Below are 21,337 nucleotides of genomic sequence, written 5' to 3' on the forward strand. Positions count from 1 at the left end.
GTGCACATGTGTGCGTCGGCAGGACTCACCGCCCCCCAGACGCCGACTTGCCAAGACGCACACTCAGGCTGCTCGCAGCTCCCCACTGCAGAGGGTTTGCTGGACGAGTCGCAGAAGTGCTCGCTCAGCTTTTCCTCCCCGGCTCCCACGCTGCAGGACACTTGTCGGTGTCTCATCCCTTTGCCACACGTCACAAGGCACTGGTGGGGGGGGAGATGGGCGAGGTAGGGTGAGGATTACAGTGAAGAGGAGTTGTAAGTGTTTATTTATATTGTTTAGAGGAAGGAACACCCACAGTTCATGTCATTTCACTAAAGCCTCTAAAATGCCAAGAGTAAAGATCTATACATGTAAACTGTGTCAACAGGAACCGAATAAAGGATAAGACTGAAAAAGGAAGGATTTATTGCTTCCTGTAAAACATTTGGCTAAGATTAGCTTATAACAGAACTATATTTAGTGGGAATCTGGTCCCATCCTTTCATTATATAACAATATAATGTACTGACTTCATCATTTCTATTGTGTGTCTCATTATGTGAGCTGATGTCTGGAGAAGTAGACTTTTAGAGATTAAAGGAAGGGGTGCAAAAAAGTGCAGTTCCTCCAACGACCACTTGAGGCTGACTCCAAAAAACAGCAATCCCCAATGACCATAATGTTAAAATGTCCAACTTCACATCATGTTGTACAGCCTGGCAAAAAAAACGTGCTTGGTCTCTATTGCTATACTACCGGTCAAAATTTTAGAACAATCGAATGTTTCTTTCTTTTTTATTTAAATGTATGAAGTTCAATGTCTCATTTTACTCTGAAATGAAAGCCCTAGACCAAATAAATAACTTAAATAACTGAAGATTTAAAAAAATATCATGGACTCAAGCTTTCGACTCATCAAAGTAACCATCTTTGCCGGAGTTAACGTGTGAACACACTTTTTTCAGAGAGTTCTTCCCAGAAATGTGCAGCACTTGTAGTTCGTCACAAACTAACTCCATGGCGTTAAAGTCTAGAGATTGGGCCACAAGTTTTTCATCTTTTATCCTGACATAGTTCTGGTATAGCTCGGACTAAAGTTTTGGGTCATCATCTTGCTATAGGATGAAGCCCTGACCAACTATACCAGAGGATACTGCGTGCTGTTCTAAAACCTTTGACTGGTAGTGTACATTTTAATATATATTTTTTAATTAAATGTATAATATACATTATCAAGACCGTGGCAGCTTAGAGTGACAGGCTGGCGACGTCATGGGTTGCTAGTGGTTGGAGTCACAACACTGAGCTTCAAAACTGCACTTCAGGGTTAATCCAACATCATATACAGCTGAGGGATTAAACCATTAGTATTTGGGCATTTAAGGTCTGTGTATCGTCGTATCTGCATGTGCAGTTGCGTGTAAAGGCCCACCTCGCTCCACTCACTGACAGTCCACTTCGGGCACGGCTGGTCGTTGCAGGATTCAGTGACAACTCTCTGGAACTCATTGCACTCCCTGTCCACCAGCCGCCGGCCCAGGTTGTTCATGCAGTAAGAATCTCTGCTACGGCTTCCACGTCCACACGTCGTAGAGCACTGTATGTTGGAAAACCCAATGATCAAATCAAATAAAATCAAGCTTTATTTATTCATCCAGGAAAAATACAACGCAAAGTGCTTCACATTAAAAACAAACACCCCTAATACCCCCGTACCCCACTGTACCTGAGACCAGGCGCTGTACTGCCAGCTCTTAAGCAGACAGTCTCCATGGCAGGGCTCTCTTGTCTGAGGCTTGGTGACGTCTCTGCAGGAGCCAGCCTCCGCCCGCTCACTCTGTCTCTTCATCAGACTGTACTTCATACACTGAACATCCAGGCTGCGGTAGCCAGGGCCGCATTTGGCTGAACACTCGCTCTTTCCAGCAACATGCCACCTGCGAGAAAGGAGATGTTAAAAAAACGGAGCAGGAGTTGTGTTTGGTGGGTGTGTGCCCTTGGGGTAATAATGCGCACCTGATTTCACACTCTGTGTTGCAGGGCTCAGCAACAGCATCGGGACGAGGTAAATGTTCACAGCGTTGGTCCGAAACCTCAAGGTGATCGCTCTTGCGCACGCACACTGCCTTTCGTCTTCGCTCACCTACGCACGCGCCAAGAAAAGCGAGGTTCGAATCAGACATCTGGCAGACACTTCACTTGTCAAAATATCACATTTCCTCACCTTTAACAGTCTGACCGGCTCTGTGACATTCAATCCCTCATCGCTCAGCCTTTAGGGTAAATGTTGGTCTCCGACCCCACAAACACATCCCTTTACTGGATCCCCCTGTGCACTCTGACCCACTGGGAGTCTGACTAGCTTGCTTCCAAAAAGGGGAAATTTGAGGGGCTTAGTTGGGTTAAAGACCGGATAAGGTGAAGGTGTCGAGCAATGTGATTGGTCAGGGTCAAACTGCGGTTGCCAGGTGGGGGATTTATGGACCTGGGGTATGAGGGAGTACGGTTTTAAATCAAGGGGTGTGTGTAATGGATTCAAGAAAAATGCTGATCCTAATGTGCAGTGACACTTAGATCCATGTAACAGGATGCCATGTAATAAGTGCTGTAAGACGCATTAAAGTTCCCATAAATTTCACGCATTTACACAGTTTAGCTGATGAATATTATATGTTGTGGTAGCAGTGGCTGTGAAGATGTCTCAATGCCTCTTCAGTGAGGACAGATATTGACATTTATTAAATACATTGAGCCTAAAAATACATAAAATGTAAGTTTCACATCTGCAGAAATGCCCTCCTATATTTTGCGCTGTTGTAAAGTTTTTTCAGACCCTCTGAAGCCAAAGACAAATGATCCCATTCGTCATGTGTGGAGATCTGGGAGCCAAGCTGAGGTCTTACCCTGACAGATGCGGTTGCACTCGAGCCAGGAGCCTGAGGGATCCCACACAAACTGCTCCCTGTGTTCCTCGATGGGTATGTTGAAGGAGTAGCGCACATCTGGGTTGTAGAGGTTTCCCACACACAGGACCTGTGGAAAAAACAGTGGGAAGAGTGAGGTCAAAGGACTTACCCGTTCATTATGTTGTCCACGCAGCAAACACACAGTTTCGCTCTGTGCCTTTGCGAAATGAGAAGCAAAGCAAACCTTTGCAGAAAAGGATGCAAAGATGAAAGTGCGTGACAAACGTCGTAAAGCACAGAGACGTGCTCCTAATACCTGTAGGACGAGCTCCTCCTCGATGCGTTCAGTGCAGTTGATGCGCTCAACTTTTGTGTCTGAGCCGCTGTAATCAATGACTGTTCCCTTGAAGTTGATTTCCCTTTTGAACATGGCCACCACAAAGTTGCCGTTAAGGAGGAAGTTGGACTGGCTATCAGATAAGGCTGGAAGAATAAGAAACCACAAATTTAGAAGAAAATCTACATGCGTAATGCTTGGTTCCAAAGCGAGTTGGTCTCTAATGATTGGAGGTTTCGGAATTGTTTATGAAACAGCATTTATTATTACAGACTAAATGCTAAGTAAACAGTCTTTAAGTTGCAAACTCATTGTTTTGAAAAGCCACCACTGCAGGGGAGGTATGCCGAAACACTGGTGGCACTAAATTGCAGTAATTTGCAGTTAGACTGCGTGACTCTGCACGATCTCCACTGACCACAAATACAAACAAATACATAAACATGAACCCTTAATAATCACCATCCACCTCCTTCTCTACCTCCGACATTATGGTCCTAGGAAACGTGCAGTTAATTACAATTTGTGTATATGATTAAGTCCCTGGACAGGAATGCGTTTACACTGGACTCTGCCTATTGTCGCACAATGAGCTATAGACTCTGGCTGCCATCGCTGACACTTTGCAGGAATGGGGACAAAAATCACAATCGCAATGAAAATAAACAGACAAGCACTCACACGCACTAAGGAGCTTATGTGAACATCTTAAAACAGCGCCTAAAGCAGAGCAGACTTCTTCTGGAGTCTGTATTCCACAAACGTGTTCACGTAAAGGCATGAACAGTGGAGAAAAGGAGCTAACTCGACATGGCAGCTCGATGAAAAAGATGAACGTTTTCCATTACATGAGACAGAAAGAAGGAAAGAACAACAGCACACATGAGGTTGGCCAAATGAGAGAGCAATTATGTGAATTTACTGAATTAAAAATAGCTTCAGGGTAGTGGTGAGAGACACCCTAAAGACAGCCTCACAACAGCTTGACTGGTTGTTCTCGAGAGGACTCATGCTCACGAGAAAGCATCTACATTATTTAGTTTTCATGTCATCATCAGTATAGATTGTCAGATGTTCTATATTGTGTGTACTTGGAAAAAAAAAGCAGCATGTGAGCTCTCTTCGTGCTCACTGTAACCACACAACAAAAACCAATATAAAGATATGAAATAGAAACATGCATGTGACGCTAAATGAATACATCAAAGTCTTCAGTGCTGCTTTCTAAAAGTGAGCTTCAAACTCCAGGAGCTGCGGCTTCAAAGCTACAGTCTCTTTTTTACATGTCATGACTGCTGATCAGCTCCACTAAAATGTCTACATACTGTACGGGCTGGAGCGACAAAACGGGCAGGGTGCTGCAAATATCAACCACATTTAATACGGACTCGATTTTGGTCAAAGTGGAGCTGCGGCCCCCGGGAGCAGCGGGGGCCGACCTTCTCCCAGCAGTGAGGCAATGAGGCTCTGCCAGATGTGTTTTCTGACAATTTGACTGAAACCATGTTGAACCTGACTTGAACCAAAGTGTGCTCATTTGACAACACAGGCAAAACTCCTTTTCTCTTCTTCTTCTTCTTTTTTTTTTTGTCTGCTTCTGTCATATGCAAGCGCATACAGACAGAAGCACACACATACACATGCTGGGTCCATCTAACCCTATACCCCTATATCTACTTTCAAGCAGCCTGGGCTCCACATGCCTCTAATTAGTACGTATTGCTCCCTCATTTATCTTTCTCAGTGGCTGACACTCCATTTGCTTTCCCAACCAACCCAGATGGACCAACGCCCCTCAGGTTTCCTCCTTACACACTCAATACCAGTGACAATTTCCTTTCATTTCTGATTACAGTTTGACAACAATCTGGCCCTCTTTTATGGGCGCCCACCTCCACAGCTCTGGGGCACCAGTTTATGATCGTGTTAGGGCTAATGGCATTGACCTGAGAGTACGTAATGAATATATCGTATTAGGTTGGACTGTTTTCGAAGGAATCCAGAAACATGATACGGTGTTGCTTAAAACCTCATCTTTGCACTGACATGCACACAGCACACTCACCGAGGTAGTTGTCATCTTCTGGCTTCCCAGAGTAGCTGACCTGCTTGATATCGATGTTGGTGGCTCCAGCTGGGATGCGCACCACTGTGTTGTAACCTGAAGAAGAAAATGCAAAGAGACACAGAGAAAAAGACAGTGAGATGAAAAGCGTGGAAATTTAAACAATTTTTACAAGGTCTCAGTAGGGATTAAAGTATCAGCAGCAGTAACAGCAGTGAGCGGTCCTTGGATTCAATAATAGCTTCACTATGCTTCACCAAACCTCGGCGAGGGACTTCCGGTTCCAAGCCCTGGAGATTTAAAAAGTCACACTTGGAAAAACACAAAAAAGAAAGTCAGAAAAAAAAAAAGGTCTCGTCATCTCAAATAACCTGCGGGAGGCCTTGTTTTAGTCTCAGAACTCTGACCGTGAAATGATATGTAATTATTTCCTCGACCAACCTTTGGCCTGTAATTACTACGCCGGGCCTGTTGTCCTATGATAAACTAACACAGAAAAATGAATTAGGCGAATGAGAGGGAGAAAGAGTTTGTGAAAGCCGAGAGGTCCAAACTGAAATGCAGGCATGGAGGAGGGATGAAATAAGCACGATATAAAGAAAATGGGACTGAAAACCTGAAAAATCTGTGGCAGCAAGTGTTGGAAATGCTAAGCTCTTGTGAAAAGTCATCACATTTGATAAATTTAACTTTTTAAAGTTGAAAACAAAGATCTGTAGCTAAATATAAGCATTCATCCACTGTTTTATGTGATCTGACGATTAGCATAATATCTATAGTTACTCAGAAACAGTAGTTGGTTTACATACTTCCTCCACAGCCATGTGTATCTTTAAACAACAACACACACCCAGATACACACAGATCTTTCCTACCCGAGGCCACACTGTAAAGGAACCTATGTGAGTTTGACAGTTTCTGCCTGTTAGTGGTGCAGTTTACCTTTAGATCAAGCCTTGTCGCAGAGAATTTTCTTTCACTATTTGTGGAGACTAGGATGTAAACAACTATTTTTCTTACTGCTTCACAACAAAAAACAAATGTTCACATCGTCCTCGGAGTTTACAGTGACTCAAGCCTAACCAATGGCCGAAAGGATGTGCTAATAATAACGCAGATTTGTGTCGGCTTTAGAAACCACCAACGCGTTCCCCCTCTGAGACAACATGGTATTTGCAAGCTGTTAGAGGCCTCCAATATCCCCAAGCCTAGCAACTGACCGCACACACAATCCCTGGCCACCACAGAGTGACCAAGGAACGAATAGCAAACACACCACCACGAGGAAACAAATTCAACCATGCTGCACTGAGGGAATGCTGAGGTTTACCTCAGACATGCTTTTCTCTGCCAATAGCAAGGCAAAAGACAATGTAGAATGTTTGGCCTGCAGAGCAGAGTGATTAGTTTTTTTTTTTTTCACTCTTAAAATCACTCCAGCCTCTCCTCTTGATGGCATTTAGTTGATGCATTGGTTGAATTTGAAAAGACGGACCTGTGAAAACTTGCAGAAAACTTCAGTGGAAGCAAATGGTGATTCTGTCTGGGCAGTGGGAGTAAAGGAGCGGTAATAACAGCAGTGAACGATCCTTGAGTTTCATAAAAGCTTCACTATGCTACACCAAACCTCAGCGAGGGAAGTCCGGTTCCAACCAGGTTTGGAAAAATCCAAAGATCGCCATGTCATGGAAATGCTATTAAAGAAAACAATGGAAGTAAATGGTAATTTTGATGGCTGGGAGGTATTTTAGACAACAGGGAAGTCTCTGGGTGATTCATTCAGGATAAACTAGAGTCTATGATCATCGTATGTGAAGAGTAACTGGTGTGACTTGGTGGCCAGTTAATGAGTTCAACATTTTCAAGATTTTAGACTAGAATGGTCTATGATGGGCCTTGGTTTAAGGGACCTGACTAAATAAAGACAAACACTGAAACAAACAAGAAACAAAGAGACATCCAGAGAAAAAAAAAACAGGCCCAGATCCAGGAGGAGAGGGGATATCCTGCGTGGGCTGCACTCCCACTTGTTTTCTCTTTCTTAAGGTAAAGCCAGATTTCCAGAGTTAGAGTTAGTGCCTGGTTTGGTTCAACGCACTTTGCACATCAGCCAAAAGAGTGCAGAAAGAAAACAGATGGATAGAGATGCCAAACTAACACAGAGTAAACATGATAGAGGCCACACCTAAAGCTTTTTGTGCTAATGTTTTTGTTCATTGCTGCCCAGACTTAAAAAGGGTTGGATGCAATCAGCAGTTGGCCCACACTGAAGCGCCGCATTAAGCAGGACAGTACAAAGGGATGATGTCAGGTTTGTGTTTGCTCTCAAAAAAAAAAAAAAAAATGAGTGAGGTCGCTGTGTTAATTACTTTGCTTTTCTGCATTATTCCAAATTTGTTCAAGGCATGTATTGTTGCTGAAAATCAAGCTTAATAAGTTTAAACATAAGCAGACATGACATCAGTGCCTAATAAAAGCATGTGGCATGTCAGCGTGTTTACTGTTTATCAGATTTATCATGGCTTTGCCGCTGACATACGGCACGTATGCATCCAAGCGCTCGAAGCAGCAAGACTTACCATACTGAGCATCATTAAATGTCCCCGCTAGAGTTTTGCATGATGAGTTGTCTCCGCCACACACTCCACACTTGTCGTTCCTGGCCTTGGAGTTGAGGACATGGTCGCAGCCTGCTTGCTGAAGACGCGGAGGTGAGGTGAGGATAAAACGTGAGATTTAGAGTGGTGTGACACACAAAAGATAAACGCGAATGTTTTGAACAAAACATTTGTCAGCTATGACACATTGACGCCACAGACTTGGAAACTACAGGTGTTTCTGATAAAGAAGGACAAACACTTCACTGAACACGTCGAAGCTTCGGAATTTAGTCCCAAACCATCATTCACATAGAAACATCTGCAGGTTAAGGGTTAGGTTTCGTTTTTCTGGGTGTAATGTACAGTATGCAGTTGTAATAGTAGGGATTTTTTTGTACCTATTCAAATGCATATGCACATCTCTTTGTACATGTATTTTTGAACAGGTTTTGAGGAGAAGAAGAAACATGCAGACATACCCTGCAAAGGCCTTGAACACAGATGTCGTAAGTGTCCGGCCCGCACGGTGTGCCATCAATGACGCGGTCTTTCAGCTGATAGTACGCTGTGGTCCCAGCAACCCGGCAAAACAGCTTACACCGATCCTTCATTAATACTGGCGGGAGAAACAAAGCAAACTGTGGAAAAAGTCTAAAAGGACTACGGCTCATTTAGTTGATTGGATTAAAAACATCCAAATCAAGAACGATAATAATAAGAAGAAATACAGAGAGATGATGAAATTAAAATAACACAACAATCCAAACTTTTGATGTTAAACCTATTCACATTGTGTTGTATTGTTTTCAACCAACTCATAGTGGAACGGACAAATTTGTATCTGTTGTTTGGGGGGAAAAAAACCCCACTTTGTATCCGACAGTGTTGGCTCCGGGGCTTGGCTTGTTTGCTTGTATAGCATCAGTTAAATGAATGAATCACTTGCAGTAACTTTGCCAGATGGTAATCTCAGGGGGCAGGCGATCTTGGCAGGGACTGAAATAGCGCTGTACGATGCCAGGAGGTTCATATAGAAGGGCTGCACGCAGCTTTCATGTTGTTATCAAGGGTATGCAAAGCACGACAAAAAAAAGGACTCATATTTGTACTCTCCCTTTCACAACCACGAATTCCTCTACAAGCATTTTCTATCTTCTCCCCTCACAACCTCCTACTAACTTCAATCATATTAACAGTAACCGTTTAGCAGGCATATATGCGCTATTTAGGTTAAAGCAGCAAATCTGTATCATTGACTTCCAGCCACATCGTATAGTTAGATGTAAATAGTATCTTTGCTAGGTTGCCACAAGACATTCAAATTACATGTGTGTACCAAGTGCACTTACTGCCGCTATATTTGGGAACCCAGCGGACGGTGGGAGGTAGACCGTTGATGTTGAAGTGCTTGCCATCAAACTGAGAGCACTGCTCTTCACGGAAATCTTTCCTTCCTCTCGGGCACGGCTCAGTGTTGCATGAGCGGAACTTCATCCTGCGACCCACACAGAACTTACCCCCATTCCTGGGCCTAGAGAAACGACAGATCACAGGGGCACCATACATGAGGGCGCTTTCTGATTTCAGACCAACATTATTTACGTTTGAATTCACACTAAGGAATAAAGGCCTTCTCTGGCCGTTGCTCGGGACTGAAACTCACTTAAGCTGCTTATTTGCAACACCTGTTAGATGTGAACTAGAGTGCATTCCGCTTCAGGGCTGCACGCACGTTTTCAGTGTGAAATGATTGTTTCTTTCTTACTCAGGCTTGTTGCAGTCTCTCATGGTGCTCCTTGTTCCTCCGCCACAGGACCGGGAGCACATGCTGTAAGGGCCCCAGGGACCCCACTCCCCATGGACTGGCTGCAGGTCCAACTCCTTGTTTACACACATTCCATGTCTGCAGTACTGTATGTGAATACACACAAACACACAAACACACACGTAGATCATGTTGAGAAAAACACATTTCATGAACGCAACATACTTTGTTTAAATGGGCTCTGGAACTGATAGAAATTTGGCTACCACACAAACCATTTTCTTATATTTGCATATCCAAGTACATACAACAAAGCATAATACAGTACACGGCTATCATACATTAAATCCAGAAAATAAGGTGCCTTGTATCAAACTGTGCACCCACTATGCAACTTTTGCCAAGAAGTGCTAACACTGCTTTCATAAGCAAAGCACGGCAGGCACATTTCCCTTTGTCTGTAACCAAATCCGCCACATAGTGACCGAGATATCGGAGGGTCCTGTTCACTGAAGGAATGCAGGACAAGACGCCGTCTGTCTGGGTACGTAGCCCAGCCGTCCGGGCACACAGGCATGGGGAGAAATGGCACCATGATAAGGAAACTCTAGAGTTGTGATAACAAGAGGAACCAAGTTCATTACTGGCTTGACATCAGGAACTCCCTTTTTCCTGCTGAGCTGTGTATTTACTCAGGTACAAAGTGTTCAACCTGTGACCGTAAAAAGGCAGATGCTCCTCAGTGTGCTCATTTTCTCTACATATTTGTGTATGTGAGCATGATTGGCCTGTTGTTACTTTCTCTGACCAGATGAGAATGAAACTACTAACATTTCAACAGGCTGTGCTCCTATTCAGTACAAGACATTCAATCCTATACTTCAGATTATAAAAAAAAAGCTAAGACCACATATTCTGAAGACTCTTGAGAGCTGAGAGCAAAATCGCGTGAGATCCACTTCAGTGAATTTTTATAATTAGACTATTAAACCAGGGAGGATATCAATCAAAGTCATCTCCTGGCCAATGGCCAATCTGGCCAGTTTCTGCTCCACAATTTGCAGACGTCACCTTAGGTGAACACCTGCAAATGTGCAAAAGCACACAACCCTGTGTAAACACACACGATTTGGCACCGCTGTTTCTACTATCCTGGCCTCATCTGCATGTGTATACTGCACACTTGTGGATCTAATGATGGAGTGTAAAGTTTGCGCACAATGACAGACAGGTGTTAACAGCTGCAGGATACCGACTAAACAAGCTGCAAACATTTCCATAATCCAGGCCTGGTTTGAGAAATTCCCTGGCTCTCTCTCTCTTCCTATCTGACTCCACTGTAACTGCAACCTGAAGACGCTGATCATTTTGTCGGAGCACTAACATGAGACAAAACATAATAAAAGGCACTGAAAAGAATGCGGTAAAACAATCACATGAATCAAGATGGTTTTCACACCATGAAAAGGCAAACAGGTGCTGGTCGTTGCTGGCTGAGACACCGCCTCAAGAAAAAGAGAGCCAAATATTCAGAGTTCAAGATGCTGTCAAAGGAAAACATTTAAGAAGTAAATCCGACAGCTTTCGGTTGTCACTGTCCTCCCACCCCCTTTCCCCCGCCCCAGTTTAGGCACTGTCAACCCAGACCTGATCATCTCCTCTATACCTCCTCTCCACCACGGCCACCCATCCCCCCTTATCTTCTTATGGGAAACTGCGAGGGCCATGCAGAGACCACCACAGCGCAACCAGGCAGCGAAACCCAAGGAGCTGTCAAACACGAGGCGGACTGTCTGTCACAGAGGACCAAATACTGTGTAAGCCTCTGAGGCATTCCACTCTCCCCGCTGGCACCCTGTGTTTACAACCGTTTTGTTTGGCTTGAAAAGGTGATGTGGGTGAAAAAAAAAGAAAGGAGCACAGGGGATAGTGGTGGAAGGGGAAAAGAACATCTGTGTGTGCGCGCCGGTGCGAACGTGAGCATGCGCAAGGCCACGGGTTCGCGTGCACATGTGTGAATGAGCGGTAAGTGTGAGAGGGATCGGCCAGGGTCTGGAGGCATCTGGGGGCCACACTCAATTCCAATTAGCCTCTCCCCGAAGTGCACAAACACACTTGGAAAACACATCACCATGAAGGTTGGAGTTGAAAGGCGGACTTGGCAAGTCTCAAACAAGCATTAGGGACACAGGCAAACTCTTTCCTAGAAAGATTGTCAAATTATGCCCTCAGTTGGGAATGTGGTGAGACATTTGAAGGTCTTGTGAGAGAAACCTGTCCAGCTGTGACTAGCATGTGTTTCAAATTAGGAATTTAACAAAGACACATGCTGACTCACCAACTCATATCAAGATGTGCATATATGTATACAAAAAGCATGCCTGCTTCTTTTATGTAGCTTCACAAACAATGGTACTTTTGTTTTTTGGCTCTGAAATTATGCACTAAAAACATTTTTTTTTTTTTTTTTTTTTACTAACCGAGGCATACAGCCACTAGCAAGTAGTCACCAGCAAGCTAAAGTCGGCAGTGAGAACAGTAAGGACAGCAGCATCTGCTCTGAGCTCCTTGGCTGGCTGGTTTGGAAGTTAGCGCCCTGTAATTGCCAGGAAACTGTAGCAGAGAGCACCTCATTTCTGAACCCAAGCCATACATCACGCAGGAATGAGAAGGCAGAGGACTGATTTAAAAAGCATTCCGCTCTTTCATTTTAACACGGTCATTTCCAAAAAGCATGACCTTTCATGTCGTGGTGTCTTTCTCGCGTCTCTGGGTTAGGAGTTCACTTTGGCCTTGGCCTCTGTCTCTGGCACCTCGAAGCAAGACCCCACCAAACCCCCAAGTCCTCTCAAAAAATGCACAATTAGAGCAGGAATCTGCAATCTGAAAATTTATCCTAAAAACATCTGGAGCCACCTGCCAAAATGGGAGAATGTGGACCACCGATGTTGATTTTTAATAAGGCTTCACTGGCTTTTGCATGTGTTGTAACTTGATCTGGAGGTGAGACGTGATATAGAGCACATGAAGTCACAGTAGTTTCCCTTGGGTGAATGGAGGACTGTAAACAAGTAAAATGACAGCTGTTATCATAGAGTGGATTTACACCATTCATGTTTCAGCCAAGGCATGCATTTTTTCCCCCCGTGTTAGTTCTTCCTCTTTCCCTTGTGTTAAAAAGGGTGCAAAGACACGAGGAAGAGAAATGACATGACTTGGGGAAGGTGAGCAAAAGAGAACATGATGCAACCGTGACCCCATCCAACCTCTCTCCTTTCATCTCCTCACTTTGTTTCCTATCCTTTTTTTTCCCCACCTCACTGTGATCTCTCCTTCCCCCACATCTTTCCAAGAAGTGTAAGGGTTGTCATTACAGTGAATGAGTAGTTTGGTCCCATCAGCTGTTCCATTCACGAGCACCTCAGCACTTCAGAGACACTTTTACCGTTGGCCCTCCTCACTTATCATCACCCCTGCACAACAGCTGAGAAACATAGCTCTGTAATCTTTAGAGTGGCATGCCATTTATACTTTTAAATTAAAACAGGACCAAAAAAAAAAAAAGGAAGATTACTAAAACCCTCAAAATTTACTAGCTAGGTTCGTTTTCTTCTTTTGTGTGTAAGAGTAGCCTAATACCTAATAATAAAGAAATGCAAAATGCATTTTGAACGCATGTTCTAGCAATCATAGCTTAACTAATGTCTGTCCATTATTTAAACCAGAATCTTGGTTTTCCCTCTTGAGACCCAAAGTTTGTTTGCAACACAGTTTAATTTTGCCAATATATTTAATATTAGTAGAACCTAAGAAGTATAAAAATTTCAGCATAAAAGCATCTTTGAACAGGAAGTAGTTTTGGGGGTAAAACAAAGTCCTCATATGGAGCCACAGGGATTATTTAATTGTGTAATACAATGAAGTTATCAATGTGCATTGCTGTGCTGACAATTAACTCCCAACATCCTCAAACGAGTACTTGCTAATGACCGGCGTTGTAGCTCGTTACTACTGATAGAATTTGTTAAATTTGTAATTCATATCAAACCTAAAAAGTTAAAGAGCATAAACAAACAAGTTTCAGCTTTAAAACATGATGTGTTTTTGTACCTTGTCCACTTTTGCCCCATGATCAGCTATAGAATGAATGAATGTATTGACCCTTTGCTACCTATGAGGACAACAGGTCTAAATGAAGCAGAATAAGCTGCCACAAACCTAGAACTTAAGGTCTCCATATGAGGACACAGGGTCACAGGAGGTTAAAACTAGTTCCTTTAATGGCCACTTGAGACTTTCTCCAAAAAGCCAACCCCTATCAACATCATGTTAAAATAACCATCTTTATAGCAGGTATACAAACACGTATAAAGCATCATAACAAAAGAAAACTGTTCCCATCTCTATAAATGATTTACATATTTGTGACTACGGTATGGGTTATTTTATTTTATTTTTTAATAAAACTCACTTTTGAGGCTTTGGTTTAAGGTGTTTGACAATTAGATAGATTTAGATTTGTCAGGAGCTTTGCTGTGTTCATACTCTGACCAACAAAGTTACAAAAGTTACAAAAAAAAAACATAAACATGCATCGCTCTACCGCATCATTGGGTCATTTAAAAAGGCCGGCATATCTTTGATATGTGGTGCATCATTTCCATCATGCAGCAACAAGTGTTAGACATCAGTTTGTAGCTTCATAAAGCAAGAAAAATGATTTGTCAGCAGTTGCTTTTGCACCAGCAGTGTGAACACACCAATCAGGCGTAGTGGAGCGGTGGCACGATGATGACAGCAGCTACTGCACCGACCTTTCAAAAATCTTTGGCGTCACTAGATTGTCCATCTAAAACTCCAAAGTCCCATGATTCTTAGAGAGCTGTTAGCAAAGCAAAGCACTGACGTTCAAGAGTTGGTGGATTTAAGACATGCGGTGGTTTTGGTACAAATCACTGAAGGTGACATTATCATAACAGTTTTATAAGGGTTTCACTGTGTGTACTAAAATGTTGTTTTTCACATTTTTGTGGAGTTCCTGTCATTTTGTAATTAATCCACTGAATACATAGTTTTTCACAAAGTATTTGGCAAAATGCCACCACACTCCACTGCTGTCATGCAAATACATATCTCTACACAGCCGAGCAGTGAAAGCTCCACTCAGTGGCTACCGGACACAGTAATTCCATCAGCAAACTACCTGAATGCTAAAACAACAATCCTCTTGTTAGCCCAAATCCACAGATATGTCTGTGATGATGGCAAATCAAAGTGGTAACATCCTGCAAATATCCAGAGATTAGCTGAGTGACACTGATACCAGTCTCACAATCCCATGCTCCCGTACAGGCACACACACACACACACACACACACACACACACACACACACACACACACACACACAATAATACACACAAACACACACACCTGCCCAGCATCGTACCACAAGCCTGTCAGGCTGCCAGTGGAGCTCCAGCCAACACTCACCGCCTCCGCCAACAGACTCCATTCTGCCCTGGCTTCACTTTTCAAGACCTCACTATCTCACTCTAATTGGCTGAAACCAGAGCAGGCTGTCATTCTTTTCTGAGGAATGTTCTGTTTAAAAAAAAAAAAAAAAACACAGTTTCCCTTTTATTCACTTACACTAACCACTCAATTAAGCCCCTATTAAGAGTATCTGAGGGCTTTTGAAATCACGTTTAAAGAACAGCTCAGCCAGCCGTCATTTTGAATGAAGTCAAAAACACTGGAATATTAAATTTGTCATTTTGCAGTGAATTCTCCTCAAAATGTGGTTCAACAGACCCACTCTCGAGTTGACAGTGAAAAGAACAATAAAAACTCGATCAACAAATCCTGACAGTTTATTGTAGCTCCGTCGCCGTCTTTTCTCTCTGCCACCCACCGAGCAATGACGTGGTGAGAAGCAGCGCCAGGCTCATCAAAGGGTGGGGCTACGGATACAAGGCCAAGCAGTCCCCGGCTTTGGCTTGACAGCCGCTTATTGACCACGCTGGCTGGCCCCTTATTTGCATGCACACACACACACATACACACCAACGTCTGCCTGTGTGCGTGTGTGCTTACACTTAAGGGTAGGTAATTCTGCAGTGGCTGCACGCACACACAGTCAGAACACACGCACAAACAGACACGCGCAGACATCCAGGCAGGGCCCTTTTGAAGAGTGAGAGGGACTGAAAAGGGGAGGAGTAGAGGAGAAAGAGCAAGAGAAGAGAAGATGAAGGGGAGGGAGGGTGGTGGCTGTATTTATAGACAACAAGTGATGGGATGCCCTCGTTAGTGCACGGCCCACTGAGCTAGATGACAGACACGCCGCCAAGAGGTCATGTGACCGCATTACTCACTTCGGTGCTCTGTGAAAGCAATAGACTGGGAGCGAGGGCGGGAGGGAGAGAAAAAGCCAGAAGTGGAGAAGGAAGAGAGTCAGAGAAGAAAGGGACAGAAAGAGACAGAGAGAGAGAGACTAACCACAAACCCTGCAGAGGGCCGTTGCCCTATTTTAACTAAACAGTGTACAAACAAACTTTCTTCCTGCCTTTATTTAGTGGACGTGCTTCTCTCCACTATTCGGGCACTGACCTCAATTACCCAATGTGGTCACAACTTTGTTTCATAACCCGTTGGAACAAAAAACTCAACCCCGGCAATGCGTGTGCAAGAGGTGACAGACATTCAGAAAGATTACTTGATGACGTGTCCAGTGCCATGGCAGGCTTTGGTCTAATTCAAGCTTCAAAACCGATACTGTCTTTACTGGTAAAGCTAAATCTACTGCTACATTCCCACACAGATTCCATATTTGTAATCCTCCAGATTTGAGTGACAAAAATCTTGCAAAACCTCAGAGTCGTGACTGCTATATAAGAAATAAAAAGCAACAAAAAAAAGGGGTCAGGAGATGAAAGGGGATGCGTTACATTAGGAATGCCTGAGAAAAAAGAAAGACACAAATGAAAAAGAGGCATCAAGAGATGCAAAGAAAGAACAATGTCATACTGACACAAAAGAATCAAGGAGGACCATCTGATCTGGGCTTGCAGATTATCAAACTCAAGCGGCAGAAGGATGACTGCAAACGCACCGCACTGAAATACCACATAAAAGAGCACTTGTGTGTGCAGGTGAGCGTTGGTGCAGGGTCCCCTTCTCTTTCAACTTGTGCTACTTCAAAAAGCACCCTGCATGAGGATGAAACTGGGGCCTCAGCGCCACAAACAAAGGTGGTGCCACCAGTGACGCACGTACCATTTCAGTAATGTCTCAGGTGACCCATTAAATCAATAAATGAACTATGGTCTAACCAGACGTTTTCACGTTGCATTGACCAACTGTTTGTTGCCATGGACATATCAGTTTGGCAGGTTCCTGATTGAGAGTTGCCTCAGTATGGAAAAAATGGAAAAAATATTGACTGTATTCAGAGATTACCTTTTGCATTTTGCTGGAATACCATGATCATTAACTAATTAGAACCAAAAAAAAAAAAAAAGAACGGAACCAAAGTGGTCCAAGACATACCAAAACCGATTCTGTTTCCACTGTAACATCTTTAGGTCAGACAAAAATTTGTAGCAATATTGGGATTTTGCAAAGTGGTGGGCCAGCAGTAATCTGTGGAACGCTAACGACTAGCTAAACTCTAAAGTGAAATGTGGTTGAGAACCCCACGTCCTTCATTCTTCGGAGGTCCATTGGACCATGGTTTCTCCATAATGGAGAAACCAACCATGGCTCTAGGGATGAAGCCAGAAGTTGTCAATCCGTTGGCTAGGCCGCCACGTTGGTCCACTCAAGGACACTCAATTTTGAACAGACGACCACAAGGTCTTGTTACTTTGGTGATCCTGTTTTTATATGTATACCACCGCAGTGAGGATGAGAAATTGGGTGACATTAATCAATATTGGGTGGAAATCTTTTGGCAAGGACATATTTACTAAAACATTGTTTTCAGTTTTTAATAAAGAGCAGAAAGCTATGGTGATAGTGCCAAGTCAGCCCAAGCGAGGTTAAGAGATTGCATCTTAACAAAGCAAACCACTTGGTGTGACTCAACACAACATGTTTCTCCCGCGTACAAGCTGAGAGCACAATGTGAGCTACAATCCCAGGACCATTACTGTTTAGTCCGGTTGTTGTAGTTGGATTAAGACGTTAGCTATCCCCTGTTAACCTCTCCTCGCAAGACTGGGCTGATCCAGGACCTAACATGGCGAGGAGGGAGATGGAGCCAGATGAAAGGATATGAGGGATATGAGACTTACATGGGCCCACACTGCAAGACTCCTAGAGGGCAGAAGGTTAAGGAGAGAAGAGAACTCTCCTTCTCTCGCTCCCTCTCTTTCTTCCCCTCACGCATGTTTCAAATGCTAAACACCCGTCCCCCTGTACCTCCTCCTCGCTCTCCTCCTCCTCCTCCTCCTCCTCCCTCGTCTCCTCCCACCTCCTGCTCAGCAGAATCACTGATGTGAGGCCTTTTGTGAGAGCGTTGGCTGGCCTCAGACTGGGCTCCGTTACGGCCTGACCACTGACCCACTCACCCGCTTTTTAAAGAGGTTTTAGGGTCATGGGTTCAAAACAAGGTGACTCAACTGTGAACGGCGGGCGGCATCCTCTTTCAAAGGGTCCATGTCTTCACCTTTCCCTCCTAGGACTCTTTCTCCCTCTTTTTCTCCCCCTCTGTCTGCCTTTTCTTTCCCTTCCCCTCATTCTCTTTCAGCTCCCCCGCCCCTTCACTGCCGCCCTTACGTCCATGTATCCTCAGTGACTGACCCGCCGTCTCAGCCCTAATTAGCATAGCATCCCAGAGCGAGGAGAACATGAAGGCTAATGGGGGTTGGGGCCCCATAACAACACTGAGGGTAAAGCTTCAAGTTTCGAACTAGGGCCATCACCTGACTACATTTACATGGTTTCTGCATCCAGAACACAGGCAGCACAGTAATGCATGATAAATTATTCCCTTTTCTGGGTAGAGGAAGTGAACTGGAAGGAAAATGCATCAGGATTCAAAGCAGGGATGCATGGGAGGTTTGGCTTGGGCCAGTAATGTATTTTGTCTAAAATGCAATGAGGCCTTTAACAACAATGATGATTAATGGACAAGAAAATACATTGGCCGTTACAATATGGTGATCCAAAAACAGATATTTAAGTCTAACCCGTATTTGGGTTTAACAGAGTCTGGTTTCATGGTAGCTGCACATGATTCATTGTGTTTTTCTAACACTGACTTAAATGGGCTTTACTGTATCAGGACAACTCAGAGTTAGACACAGACGTCAGCCTCCCCTCTGAGTGAATGATTGAACTTAATACAGCGTAAAATACATCCAGCGCTATTTGTGCTGCACTATCCACCTACAGTTCAGGTTCAGGAGACTTTATATACACAACTCTACCCCCAAACTGGCAGACCATGAACATCAACTGGAGCACAGTAAATGTCTTCCTACTGACTAGAACATATGGGTCAATGAGAACTCTATGGATTTTGGTGTCTGCCATCAGCACGGGTCTACACAGGTCGACTGACCGACTGACTCACCATTCCATGTCCACAGTCGGTCCCATCAGCCAGCGGCATGTGCTGCGTGCGACAGCCTTTATGGTCCCCCTCCGCACTCGTGCACCACAGCCTCTTGCACTGTTTCTGGAGTGGAGAGGGCATGGGCAATAAATCACTTTGTCTATGATGTGACAACATTTTATCAGCATCCAACACATGTGACACCAATGAGTAGGAGTATTTGATTTATTCAGTGGCTTCTGCAGAGCTGCTTCCTGCCATGTTGTCTCACTTCTCGTGGGAGGACGTGTGTTTAGTTTTTCAATTGCGATGCATTTTTACATGCTTCACTACTTTTCAAACATGCACAATAATCACATATAATGTGCTAATATGCTTTGCAAGAATCCATGAGAGGCCAAGTTACTCCCTTTGAATCTTGTTAAAATGTGCGTTTCACAAGATTCTGCAAATTAAAATGTGCTACGGTGAAAGTTACACACAGTTAACTGTTAATAGTTTATCTATAGGGATATGCAGATAGCTGCTCTGCAGAGATCTCTGACAGATTATTAAAACAAGGCATCTTGTAGAGGAAAGAAACATCTAGATCTTCTTCCACCTACCATTTTCCACTTATTCTTTCTTTGCTTTCCTTGCTTTGAACTTACCATGTAAGGACAAATTTGAGATCCTGGACCGAACATCAGTTCACACTGTCTGTTGGCATTGTAGATCTGGCCAGGAAGTAAGGTGGGCAGCTCGTATATCCTGCCTGTTGGTTCATCCAGGAGGCATTCTCCATATCCAGTGCTTTAAAAAGTGAGAATGTATGTTCAGCAAAAGAAAACGAAAGTACAAGGAAAGTGCTTGAACAGTGTGTGCACAAACAAAAATACGGAATGAACACAATATCATGAGACAAACTATCATGTCATTTTCCGACCCAGAAAAGTATCAAGATGTCTCATCTTTTCCATAACAGCAAAGCAAACATCCCTTGTCCACCATCATCTTCTGATGTGCTTTCCCTGTGGGTGGTCCGTAAAATTACCTAACAGATAGGCTGATACCATTTCCTCTAAAAAGCCTGTTAGTAAATTCTGTCCCATTACACTAGAGGTAGGTGCCACAGACTTTTTGATATATTCTGGAAGGCAAACAAAAGAATTTAGATTTATAAAGCACCCTGATTACGTAAATCAGTGCCAACACAAATACTGCTGTGAATCAGCCACACCCTGCGCCACGACGCAGTAACAGAGACAACAAAAGCACAGCTGGACTGAATATACAGTATGTATGCACCAGCAGCCAGCATATAAAATCATCAGCTTTTATGACTGTGAAAAGGCACAAGTCAAACATGTTAGCAGAGCGAGCCCGACCACAAAGGATCTCTGCTTCTTTGTCTTTTTTTGTTTGCTTTGGAAAAAGGAAACTTTCAGATGAGACACCTATAGATGTGTAATTACATGACATGTCTGCGCCGCTCTGACAAATTTCCTCCTGGATTGAGCTGCTAAAACACCTGCTCGACAAAGAACCAGCTGATGTGACAGGCCGATAATTATACGGGATTATCCTGCGTTTGTTTCTTTACCCTTTCATTTCCAGGGGTAAGGGAAGAGACGGTAGCAAATTCTGCCTGGTGGCAGGGGAAGTATTGCACTAGTGTAAGATACTGTGAAGGGAAGCTGTGGAGCAGCCTGTCATGTAGTCATACAGACAGTCCCATATTGCAGTGTCTTTCAGCAGTTGGTCATCTGTCTAATGGAAAATAATGAAATGATTATTAAGACCCGGACAGACAGACATACAGGGAGAAGGGGTCAGTGTGGTCATTTCTTCAACGAAAGTTATTTTTTTTCGTTGAAGAATATCTGGTGTGTGGCTTTGAGACAGTGAGGCGATTCTCTCTGGCACGAGAAGGGATTCCACACCTGGCAGCCATCGGGAGACTTTCGAGTTTATTTACTTACTTTAGATGACTTAAAGTTGGCAGTTGTGTGCTTCGCGTATTAAACAATAATAGGTTCCATGTACATGCCGCATACCGTGCAAGAAGTCGACTCATATGACAGACTGAAGATTCCTGCAGAGGCCTGGATGACATGGAGCTTCACTGTGCATTGTTTGATCAAA

At 43.8% G+C, this 21,337-nt stretch overlaps 1 protein-coding gene across 2 annotated transcripts in view; it reads right to left on the reverse strand.

The window, feature by feature from the left end:
- Positions 1-21,337, reverse strand: part of LOC125014747 (A disintegrin and metalloproteinase with thrombospondin motifs 20) — a 76,082-nt gene that overhangs the window by 30,411 nt on the left and 24,334 nt on the right. For both annotated transcript variants that reach the window (XM_047596078.1, XM_047596079.1), the window contains 13 exons: positions 19,864-20,005; positions 19,232-19,336; positions 9,653-9,798; positions 9,237-9,418; positions 8,367-8,503; positions 7,867-7,984; positions 5,288-5,383; positions 3,202-3,368; positions 2,883-3,012; positions 1,996-2,122; positions 1,706-1,916; positions 1,412-1,576; positions 30-200 (listed from right to left, as the gene is read on the reverse strand). In XM_047596078.1, the coding sequence (XP_047452034.1) occupies positions 30-200; positions 1,412-1,576; positions 1,706-1,916; positions 1,996-2,122; positions 2,883-3,012; positions 3,202-3,368; positions 5,288-5,383; positions 7,867-7,984; positions 8,367-8,503; positions 9,237-9,418; positions 9,653-9,798; positions 19,232-19,336; positions 19,864-20,005 (1,897 nt within the window). The remainder of the gene's footprint in view (positions 1-29; positions 201-1,411; positions 1,577-1,705; positions 1,917-1,995; positions 2,123-2,882; positions 3,013-3,201; positions 3,369-5,287; positions 5,384-7,866; positions 7,985-8,366; positions 8,504-9,236; positions 9,419-9,652; positions 9,799-19,231; positions 19,337-19,863; positions 20,006-21,337) is intronic.

The sequence above is a fragment of the Mugil cephalus genome, chromosome 10 (genome assembly GCF_022458985.1).
Source record: "Mugil cephalus isolate CIBA_MC_2020 chromosome 10, CIBA_Mcephalus_1.1, whole genome shotgun sequence".
In the NCBI taxonomy this organism is placed as follows: Eukaryota; Metazoa; Chordata; class Actinopteri; order Mugiliformes; family Mugilidae; genus Mugil; species Mugil cephalus.